This window comes from Leptopilina heterotoma, unplaced genomic scaffold (genome assembly GCF_015476425.1).
Source record: "Leptopilina heterotoma isolate Lh14 unplaced genomic scaffold, ASM1547642v1 Lhet_42, whole genome shotgun sequence".
Taxonomy (NCBI): Eukaryota; Metazoa; Arthropoda; class Insecta; order Hymenoptera; family Figitidae; genus Leptopilina; species Leptopilina heterotoma.
In genome coordinates this window covers 558919-570547 of record NW_025111078.1, presented here as the reverse complement: position 1 = coordinate 570547, position 11629 = coordinate 558919, and the positions used below count along the sequence as shown (strand labels likewise).

Sequence of the window (11629 nt, the reverse complement as noted above, 5' to 3'; positions counted from 1 at the left end):
TTCAGGGCTCGAACTAGGTCTTCAAGTCCGTAAAAGTCAGTTCGAGCCTTGGAAATGTAATTGATACCTTAAGTTATTTTCCTTATGAAACCTTGTAATCTCTACAGGATTTATAAATTTTTTTTAATTCCTTTTTTTTATAGTTTGTCCATTTCTTTCAAATGCGGAATATTCTAGGTTCACAAAAATAAAAGAATGAGATACCTTAAAAAATCTTTAATTCTTAGTTACAACCACAGTACATAATATTTTTTTTGCTGTACATTTTAAACTTGATGTAGACTTTTGATTCTTACGATAGTTTTTTTTACATACATCTAAAATTAAATTGAGCTAAAATCTCAAAAAATTGCAATGCAAGAAATATAATTTCACATACATATGAAAAATAACAAAGAAAAATCATTTCCCGAAAACAAGTATCATCAGCAATATTTGAAAACAATTTAACTAAATTGTAAAATAAATTAATTTTTATAATTCAAAATGTAGTTTCGAAAAAAGAATGCGATTGTTGAAAGAAAAAGTGTATTCGTGTAATTAGATATGACACAAGATCACAAGTTCGCATTTTTCTAAATTTCCTAAAAAACAAGATTCATCCTCTTGTGTTATAAAAAAAAGTCTTTTCGTTATTTTAGATACTAAATTACTATCTAATTAAGTATTTTTGTCATAGATTTGTTTTCTTTTTCTTTCTTATTTTTAAAAGATGTCAATTAAAAAGAATTGAGAGTAAACTTGCTCCGTGTTTTAACATAATTAGAAACTGAATATAATAAACTTAACTAGTTTTATTTATCTAAAATATGGTTCGGAATCTCGTATTGGAAAAAGAGCTTGAAATACAATCAACGCTCGTAGTGTTCTTAATTTTCTTTCTTACGCCACTTTTCACTTTTTAATGAAGCAATTGATTAAATTTTGTTTCTTACCACCTGCGACTCTAAAGGCAATTATCATGGTTATCAAAAGAATAAGATAAGCTGATGTGATACTAATTGCCTGATATCCTATTCCATTGAGAAGTGTCATTCCGGAAACGAATAAATGTGAACAAATCACCCAAGCAATTTGTCCCCAATTTTTATTATCAAGAGCAGAGAAGAAAATAACTCCCCAAAATGTGTGCAATAGGATGAAGGATAGTGTTGTTGATGATGATACCATGAAAAAGAATTCATTCCCACGACGAAGTCCCATTGTAGCAGGACCCGCAGCGTCTGCCAAAACATTAACCAGAGCAAATGCACCGCTCATCAAACCAAATCCAAGTCCACAAACGTAGGCAAACACATGTCTACTGTCGGCAACATGAGCTGTTGTCACTTTTTCCAAACCCTTCTCTGCTTTACGAAGGAGCATATAAAGAAGGTACCTAAAAATTAATACAAGCGTTTTGATGCTAGTTATAGATTCTTAACCACCTTTCGATTTTTTTAATTTTTACTAAAAAGGAAAAGAACTGTAAATATTTATGAATCATTACCTGAATACTTCCTGAAAAATGACGGAGTATACAATTCCAATGGACAGATAAGGCCTTAATGGAACAATTGCAAACCAAACTACCGAAGACACTAGTAATGATGATAACCAAAAAAATGAACTAGCTATTAATATAATGATTCTAATCGGTTCTATAGCAATCGTAAATGTAAACATTGCTAATGGGGGTCCAAATGCAAGAAATGCATTTCCGAAAAAGTCCATTAATGTCATCTTGAAGTTTTTGTTTGGGACCGTTAAATTACGGTCGCCCCTTCTATTAACGAAAGAAACAGCACTTTAATTTCAATAAAAACTTTTAGATTTTAGTATACTTTTTGTACATCGTTTCACATAGTCACATATTTGATAACAATGAAAGTTTTTTGACAATTATTTTAAACTTGGTTGTCATTTAGTGGTTAGTAAGGGGGAGAATAACCAGGGATGGATGATCAGCGTCATCAGGATTCATTCATTCATTCAAGGGGTTGAAGTCAGGATTTGATCGGAGAAAATCAAGATAGACCCTAACTGATTGACAACACTTCGAATCCTCCTATCCTTTTGGGGTCATTTAGGTTAAAAGCGTCTAGAATTTAATTTTTCTATTTTGATTTCTATTTTGCTTAAATAAAGTGGTTATTTAAATTAGGATCATTTTACGTCAATCCGTTTTTCTACTTAACCGGAATTACGGCGAATTACCGAAATGTACGGCTGGAAATAAAAATAACATCCTATCAAAATACCGAGTTAGTTAGTTCCACTCCTCTGCTGACAGATCGCGCCAAATAAACTACAATTCCCATCAGCGTAAACTCTATATCTACTTTATGCTTTTGATTTCTACCTGTTTCGCCTGTCGAATTTGTATAAATTTTTTTTAATCTATTACAATGTCCCTTTCCATAAAATCGTGAGTGCAATGAATTTTAATAAGTCGTAAACATTAAAATAATGGCTCCAACTATTCAAGTGAACGGTACAGTTGCAGAACGGGAAAAAAGATCAGTGCGACAGGAGGACAGAAGGTGAGAGACAAAATATTAAACATAACCCCAAAGTGCACATTTTTTGACAGCATAAGAACCAAACAAAATAGAAAACTTAAAAATTTAATTCTTCGTTTCTTTTCAGATCGGAGTTACTATGTAGAATTAAATTCTGCAATACCCTTCCGGACATTCCGTTTGATTTGAAATTCATAACATATCCTTTTGAATCAACCAGGTGAGTTTTAGCTTACCGCTAATTTTTTTTTTGCCGAAAAAATAATAGGCGCCATTTTTTATGTAATGGAATGGCTATTTTATACAAAACAGTAATTTTTACTGACTTTTACACTAAGGGCCAGTTTCACCAACTCCGATTAAATCGGAGGGCCCCCTTAATCTAAATTAGGAATTGAATCTGCTTATTAGAATTAAAAAAACCCGTTCTTTTAGATTCATTGACTATAATCCAACTTCCTTGGAGAGAAATCACAAATACGATGTTCTGACGGAACATGATCTCGGCGTTGAGGTCGACTTGATAAACAAAGACGTTTATGCCATCGATTTGAATGTTTCTTTGGATCCTGCGGATGAGAAACTTCTTGAGGAAGATATCTTGACTCCACAGGATTCGAAACGTTCCAGACATCATGCTCGTAGCGTCTCTTGGCTTCGACGTACTGAATACATTTCCACCGAACAGACACGTTTCCAACCTGGAAATGTCGAGAAAGTCGAAGCCAAAGTTGGTTTCAGTATTAAGAAAAACTTCAAGGTACTGTTGTTTAGGTTTCAAATCCAATTTCAAATTCATCAATAATCAAATTTTGTAATAACGATCAAATTTCTTTTAGGAGGAGACACTTTATATGGACAGAGATGGTCAAATAAAGGCCATCGAGAAAACTTTCGAGGACAATAAGAGACCGATCGAGAGACATTACAGTAAATCTAATGTCGTGCCAATCGAAATCTTACCCGTCTATCCTGATTTTAAGGTATTTATTCGTTTTCTTTCTTTGCTCATCGATTTATTTTTCCTCTAATTTCTGTATTCTCGATTTACAGTTGTGGAAATATCCTTGTGCTCAAGTTATTTTCGATTCTGATCCCGCGCCTATTGGTCGATCGGTTCCTGCTCAAATTGAAGAAATGTCCCAGGCAATGATTCGGTAATTTGAATTTCAATCTTTTGGTTTAAGTTGATGAAAGTCGATACGATTTTTTCCATTGTCGCTCAATGTAAAAATCCAATTGACTTTGAAATATGGTGCTTCTAATCTGAATAGTGAATTTTTTTTGTAATTCTTCAGGGGTGTGATGGACGAGAGTGGAGAGCAATTTGTCGCCTACTTCTTGCCACAAGAAGACACTTTGGATAAACGTAAGCGAGATCAAATGGCCGACATCGAATATGCAGAGGATGAGGAATATGATTATAAAATGGCTCGCGAGTACAATTGGAACGTTAAGAGTAAATCGTCCAAAGGTTACGAGGAGAATTACTTTCTTGTCATGCGCGAAGATGGGGTAATTATTTTCATCAGCTAAAATTATTCCTAATTCCTAACAGAATTACAAAGAATTAATAGAATTACAACCATTATTTGGTAATTATTTTAGGTGTATTATAACGAATTGGAAACCCGAGTACGACTCAATAAGCGTAGACAGAAAGCTGGACAACAACCGAACAATACAAGATTGGTTGTTCGTCATCGTGTTCTAAATGCGACTGAATTCCGAATGCAACGTTATCGGGAGAAACAACTCGAACCACCGAATGATGAAGACGATGAGGAGGAGGAGGAAGAGGAGGAGGAAGAAACTCAACTTATTCCTGACAGAACCGAAGATAAAGGTACGTACATGTTTTGTCTATTCTTTTTCCTAGTAACTTAAGAAATTATTTTCCAGCTGGTTCTGATAATGAAGAGGGATCGAGGGCTTCTTCTCGTGCTTCGTCTCGAGCTTCACGAACATCACGTGCTTCGCGTACTTCTCGTGCTTCACGTACTTCTCGTGCTTCTTCTCAAGCTTCGAGTAGAAAATCAGGTTCACGTTCCAGGTCCGGATCACCAGCGAAATCGAGGTCCCGATCGCGTTCACCATCTAAGGCTCGCTCACAACGTTCTGTCTCTAGATCTCAACGTTCTGTCTCTCGATCTCAACGTTCTGTGTCAAGATCTCAACGCTCTGCCTCCAGATCTCAACGCTCCGTTTCTAGATCCCAACGTTCTGTGTCACGATCCCAACGTTCTGCTTCTAGATCCCAGCGATCGGTGTCTCGCTCCCAGTCCAGGTCCTCATCAAAAGCCCGCTCGACTTCAAGATCTCGATCACGATCCGCATCCAAGTCCCGATCAGTAACTCCACAATCGAGAGCCTCTTCCAAATCTAGATCCCCCTCGAGGTCCCGTTCTCGCTCAGGATCTAAATCTCCTTCTAAATCTCGATCAGCTTCTCCGGCAAAGTCTCGATCAGCGTCTCCGGCAAAATCGAGATCTCAAACACCAGCCAAGTCGAGATCGCGAAGTCCCGCTAAATCCAGATCACAATCAAAATCACCGTCTAGGTCGAGATCGGGTTCGAAATCACCATCGAAATCCGGTAGTGGAAGCGGCAGTGGCAGTGGAAGTGAAAGCAGCGAAAGTGGTTCTGAAGCCGAGTAAACAAAAAAAAGCAGGAAAAAGAAATGGAATTTTGTAAATTTATAAATTTTACCCCCATGGTTCGATTCATTTACTGGAATGTGCATGTAAGTATTGTGAATTATTCGACGTTAATAATTCTACTGATCAATTCTATTTTAGTAATTTTTCTTCTGCGTATTGAAAAAAAATTGACTCGAATGAAAGATATTCTTTCATTTTAATTTTGTGATGAATTTTTTAGTAAATGTACTCTGAGGTACTTTAAATATTTTCCTTATTTTTAAATAGCTTTCTCGTTTTTTGGTTTTGAAAATTTTAACTCAAGAAGTTGAGAAGATCAAAATTTAATTCAAAATTTACTGATCAGGAAGTGGAAGCATTCTTTTATACACTAAAGTTAGAAAATTTAGGATATGTCTGTACGAGGGATTAATTTTAATAAAATAGATCTATTATACAATAATTTTGTGACTTTTTTTTCATTGTGAAAACTGGCTTTTGTAAATGGGCTATGAGAGTGCAAACATATATTTGCTTCTCTTTCACACTCATGGATCATGAGGTTGAGTTCACAATGGGGTGTTTCTAGGGGAATTGAGCTGAATGTGATGAAATGTGATACCAACGCACAATCTATATACTTTGTGGTTAATGGTGATAATAAAATAACTAGAAATTGTTTGAAATTTTTGCTGGGAAGTAGTTTGTACAGTAGAGAAAATGAATTCCGAGTGTGAAGTAAATTTTAATTACGAGACAAGTTTATAAAAATAAATTTCATTAATTATTTGTTATGCTTGCATTGCCAATTGTCATTTATTAATTAAAATTATTGTATTCAGCCTTTAATACTGTGCAGGGCTGCACGTTGCTCAACACAAAAAGTCACTAGAATTTCCCAGACGCTTTTAATTTCCTCACGTTTGTCACACTGATCCTAAAGGTGATCCTCACATTTCGATAATTGATAAAGAGAAAGTAAACACTTTATTACTATCTTTCTTACTCCAACGAGATTTCCTAACAAATATCTCGTGTTTTTCGTAACCCTGCTCATTCTTTTTTCAATTTAGAGAAACAAGCGTCAATCTGTGTTGCATTTGTCACTCGATGATTTTTCAAATTGCAAAATTGCGTCATCTTCGTGACCTGTCCAACTGGATATTTGTGACAAAGTACACGCATGGAATATAAAGTGTAATAAGTGAATAATTTGTGAAAAAAAGTGTTCTTAATAAGGTGCAATTTCAAGAAAATAATAGAAATAGAGAAAATATTGTCGATAATTTCAAAAAGGTAGGTACGTTTTTCTTTAATGTAATTAAGAAATTTGCTTAGACTTTAAAAAAAATTTTCCCTCTGGAATTAATGTCATGCTCTTGAAATCCTAGAATTCATTGCAAAAACATTGAATCTGAGATTATTTTGTTCAAGTGCGTATTTAGTAACTTCTTTTCTTATTGTATCAATATTTGAAAGTAATTTTCAAAACAAATTAATTGTTGTATTTTTGGTAGTTTTTGATGAAACTTTTTTTTTTGAAGTTGACACATGTGTAGAGGTTATGTTTTGCAATACTAATAATAACAATAATATTATTAGTATTGTTATACATTAGGCCTTAGATGTTATCATCACTTATGGAGGAGTGTGACATTTGGACCAAGGGGTGAAAAAATCCGTTACGAAAAGGTGGTGAAATTTTTGCCATTTCGACTGACATTTAGTGTTTTTTGGTTAATAAACTTCTTTTCCTGGAATGGGAACATTATCCGAATTTTTAATATTAACGTCTTTAATGTTGCCAACCTAGGTTCTGAAATTAACTCTAAAAATACAAAGTACCGAATGGCAAAGTTTTCACCTCTTTTTTTAAATGTAAAAGAATCATAGAATTTAGGAAGTCAGTCCCTAAATTGTATGGTATAAAATCCCTTGGGTTTAAAATATTCAAACAATGTTTTCAAAAATTGTTGATGGTTCATGTACCTGGGTTGTTATCAAACACGGTTCTAGTCACTGACCATCAATTTTTTTTGGGAATTAGAAAAATATTAGTAGAGGGAAAAATTTGACAAAAGCATCTATTGCACCAAAAGTTTGTCTAGTGTCGGTTCCAAATGAATGTTTCGAATTCTTTCAAGATTATTTTGATGGTTCTGATCGAAGAACCGATCATAAGTTTTTGCCCTGTTGGTAAAAATTTAAAAGGTTTCTAATCACAATTTAAGAAACATTTTTCTAATCTTTATCCAAATGGGGATCCCAAATAAATCTGCGGTTTATATTTTTTGTAAAAATGGGTCCCAAGCGAATAATTTTATTACTTTCTGCTAGTTTGTAAATATTTGGACAAATTTCAACTAAACCCGAAAGTTTAATTCAGGAAAAATTGCCATTTTTTGAAAAGCTGGAAATACTTTAGAGAAATAGTGTAATCTAATGATGAGCGTAATCAGAAGTAGGCTAACATCGTAAATTTTAAATTACATTAATTATTTCGAATTACTATTAATTATTTTGAAAGTGAAGATCACATTCTTTTCTGCAGAAGATATTAAATATTTTTACTTTCTGAAAAAATAGTCTCAAAAGCAAAAAAAAAAAATGCAACATTCTAAGAAATATAAATTTTGCATAAGTATAAAAACGCAATTAGCTGAAAGTGAAGGAATTATTTTCAAAAATGTGTATGTTTTTTTCCCCCAATGATATAATTACCGGGGGACAATTATCGCGTGTCAGATTACACATAGTCGAGGATGGTTTCATTGTATTGTAAAAGGTGTAACTTTGAGAGGATGTCAGGGCCGATTTCTTAACGATTTCAAGGTTTTATTATTGAGTAAATAAACCATTGGCATTCGTTTCCATGAACGAAGTCTAACTCTTCGATATGGAGTCATTTTTTTTTATTGTTGCCCGATCTAAATTCAAAATCATAAATTCTTATCATTTCCTACAATGTACAACTGTGTCAACATTTTTTTAATTAGTTTTTTTTTGAGAATAATTTTATTTAATCGTTCTGACATTCCTTTTTTAAAATTTGGATTTACTTAGGTATAGTTTTTTTTTCGAAGTACTGTAGAAAAGTTAGTAGTAAAAATTATTTTTTTTTGAACTAGTTGTATGTTGTTGGTTTGATAGTACGAAGTAAGAAAACTTTAAAAATTTGATATCAATCGCAGAAGCAATTGATATCAAATGTTTTAAAGTTTTCTAACTTCGTAAAAATTTGTTATCAATTGCAGAAGCAATTGATATTAAATTTTTAAAGTTGGTTACATAATTCTATAAGAATACCGGTCAGTGAACTATGAATACCGAGGACTGAATGTTTGAAAACAATTCTGGTAAATAACTGGAAAATTCTTTTGATGGAATGCTTTTGAAAATTAAAAACAGATTAAAAATTCTTGCAGATGGCGCCGAGGAATAAGGAGAACTTGATGAATAAGAAAAAGAAACCGATTTCCGAGGATGAGGACGACGAGGACTACAGGAAGAGACGTGACAGGAATAATCAGGTGACTATTTTGGTTTCTAATTATCCAGAGGGAATTTTTATTCTTAAACGGATTTACAATTATTTCTTGAGAAAAATTAAATGTTTAGAATTTATAAGAAAATTCTGAATTTTTGTGTTTTTTTTTGTTTTGCCTCATAAACTATGATATTACCACGAATTCTAAAAAAACCTTACATTTTTTCTATTTCTGACAATAATTTATTTTAAACAACTTAATTCTATTGAAGAACTACCATAAAGTTTTATTTATAATTATAAATACTCATAATTAATTAATTATAATTATCTTTAGAAATAGCAAAATTTTTCGACGAAATTCAATTATATTCATATAGGAATTTTTATAAAATTCATTGTGAATTTCAATTATTTTCATAAATTATAGGTAATATTTATCAGAAGAATTCAATTATTTTCAAAATTAATAAAATTCTTTGCAAAAATTCAATTATTTTCAAAAAATCTAAAAAACTTCTGTAAAATGAATTTATTTTCAAAAATTTTAGTAAAATTCTTGGCAAAATTTCAATTATTTTCCAAAATTTTCCTCAATTCAATGATTTTCAATATTTACTATTTTAATCAAATTTCCCCAAAACAATTCAATTATTTAAAAAAATTTTAATAAAATTCCTCAAAAACTGTAATTATTCTTAAAAATTTTATTAAAACTCATCGAAAGAATTCAATTATTTAAAAATTTGTTGATAAAATTTTGTATAATTGAATTCTCGTAGAATTTTTTAATAAAAATTGATTAAAAAATTTATTTGCATTTCAAGTTTTAGATAATAATTGAATTTTGGAGAAGTTACAAATAATTGCAATTTTTAAAAATAATTGAATTTTATTTACAAAATTATATTAAATTTCAAATTAAAATCTTTGAAAATTTGAATTTTTTATACTTTTAATTAAAAATTCTATGGAACTAATTTTTTTCAAAAAGTTTAATCGAAATTTTTTAAAAAATTCTTCCCAATAGTTCAATTATTTTCATAAATAATAAAATGCTTTTTAGGAATTCAATTATTTTTAAAAATAACAACATTTTTCACTGAAATTCAATTCTTTTTTATACATTTTAATCAAATTTTTCGCAGTCATTCAATTATTTTCATAAATAATAAAACTCATTTGAAATTCAATTCTTTTTAAACATTTTTATAAAATTTTTTGCAATTATTCAATTATTTTCATAAATAATAAAATTCATTGCAGAATTTCAATTATTTTTAATACAATTTTAATCAAATTCCTCAAAAACGGTAATTATTCTTAAAATGTTTTTATTAAAATTCGTCGAAAGAATTCAATTATTTAAAAATTTGTTGATATAATTTTGTATAATTAAATTCTCGTAGAATTTTTTTAATAAAAATTGATTTAAAAATTAATTTTAGTTCAAGTTTGCTACTTTCTAGTTAAAAGTGAATTATTAAATTTCTCATGGCAGCTAAAAACTATTAAAGAGTCACTCATCGAAGTTCAGTTTAAAAAAATTTGTAAATACACAAAACCGAAGACTAATTAATTAATTATCTCTTATTTATTTTTCAGGCAGTAAAAAGATCCCGCGTAAAGAGTAAATTACGCACTCAACAGACTCTTGATCGTGTGAATCAATTGAAAACCGAAAATGAATTGTTAGAGGAAAAAATCAAAATGCTAACAAAAGAACTTGGTTTTTTAAAGGACCTCTTCTTGGCCCATGCAGGTACTTTGATGAAATAAAAGTTATTTTACTTTTTGATTCATTTTTTCGTTTTTTTTTTATTTCGTTTTTTTTAAAACTGTAATTACATTACTTTTGATATTTTTATTTCTAGGTTCGAATCCAAATTCAATGAACATTCAAGATCTGGATTTTAATGCAATTCTTGCCGAAGAATCATGCTCGAAATCAGGGGACTCATCAATGTAAATAATCATTTAAGTCGCAGTGTCGACGTGGTTAAAAATTCTATTCAATGGAACTTTGTGTCCTAAAAAAATACTCATCGTTATAAATATTTTTGTTGTTGTTGATTTTTTTTTTTTTTTTTTTTTTTTTTTTTTTTTTGAGAAAAAAGAGTAATTTAAAAATTAAGCATCTTGGAAAGATGCCAAAACTTTTTTGCGATTAGTCGCGTGCGAATCGCAAAAGAATCATATTCTCAGGGTCATGCAAGTCAAGATAACCATCTGTAGTGGAAAAAAAAAATTCTCTATAGAACGGAAGGAAAAAAAAGGAAATTACGAAATATCCGTTTGAGAATTGATAGCATTTTCTTCTTTTTAATCTTCTTGGGAAAGGCTGTGCTACTCTTTTTTTTTTGATATTTGCCAAAATTTCATCGATGAGACGCAGAGAATTTCTTTATATTTGAATTTCCCCATAAAAATAAAAAAAAAAACACAAGTGAAAATTTTGATACACTTTAAATACGTGACGAAGCATTTAAAAAAAAAAGTTTTATACATAACGAAACTTTGATGCCACAAAACTATTTGTTATGGGATTTGTACCTACTCTACAAAAAATCCGAGATAAGAGTTGACGGAATTATCTATTTGTAGTTGATTATGTAAATGTTGCGGCAAGTGTGGAAATTTTTTGTAGAAAAAAATTTTTTCAAAGTCGAGACATTCAATCATGATTTTAGGTTTCAGTGGAAAAGGAAAAAGAAAAAGAAACTAAAACTAAAAATCAAGTGTTGAATGATAAAATTTATTTAAAGAAAAGATTTTTCTTACAATTTATTATTTATTTGGAGATGAATAAAGTAGAAATAGTTTACACTTCTTTGTAAGAAATTGTACATTATTTCTGTTTCTTTTCAAACTAAAAATGGAATCTAAAAAAGTAATTTCCATTTTTGTTTCATAATATAAAAAAATGAAATCATTTTTATATTTTATATACTTTATAGAGATGGTTAATTGTGATTTCAACGTTTGTTTTTGTTATTGATACT

General features: G+C 30.6%; 3 protein-coding genes across 4 annotated transcripts; 2 read left to right on the top strand and 1 right to left on the bottom strand.

Annotated features, from left to right (window-relative positions):
* Window positions 1-201: 201 nt before the first annotated feature.
* On the bottom strand, window positions 202-2004 carry LOC122506518 (gamma-secretase subunit Aph-1). Its single transcript, XM_043618750.1, has 2 exons — window positions 1490-2004; window positions 202-1378 (listed from the first exon to the last, which is right to left on the bottom strand). Exons 1-2 carry the CDS (start codon window positions 1720-1722, stop codon window positions 895-897), a joined length of 717 nt encoding a protein of 238 aa, XP_043474685.1. The 5' UTR covers window positions 1723-2004; the 3' UTR covers window positions 202-894.
* A 315-nt stretch (window positions 2005-2319) lies between these two features.
* LOC122506516 (RNA polymerase II-associated factor 1 homolog) lies at window positions 2320-5603 on the top strand. Its single transcript, XM_043618746.1, has 8 exons — window positions 2320-2522; window positions 2629-2721; window positions 2937-3261; window positions 3341-3484; window positions 3555-3658; window positions 3800-4016; window positions 4110-4347; window positions 4404-5603. The coding sequence occupies exons 1-8, from the start codon at window positions 2449-2451 to the stop codon at window positions 5156-5158; spliced, it is 1950 nt and encodes a 649-aa protein (XP_043474681.1). The 5' UTR covers window positions 2320-2448; the 3' UTR covers window positions 5159-5603.
* Window positions 5604-6182: 579 nt separating this feature from the next.
* On the top strand, window positions 6183-11267 carry LOC122506521 (CCAAT/enhancer-binding protein gamma). 2 transcript variants are annotated; one of them, XM_043618754.1, is made up of 4 exons: window positions 6183-6440; window positions 8566-8670; window positions 10233-10389; window positions 10502-11267. In XM_043618754.1, the coding sequence occupies exons 2-4, from the start codon at window positions 8566-8568 to the stop codon at window positions 10594-10596; spliced, it is 357 nt and encodes a 118-aa protein (XP_043474689.1). In that variant the 5' UTR covers window positions 6183-6440; the 3' UTR covers window positions 10597-11267. The 2 variants fall into 2 exon arrangements, with proteins under 2 accessions (XP_043474689.1, XP_043474688.1); XM_043618753.1 differs by having other exon boundaries at window positions 6193-6436.
* The last annotated feature ends 362 nt before the right edge of the window (window positions 11268-11629 follow it).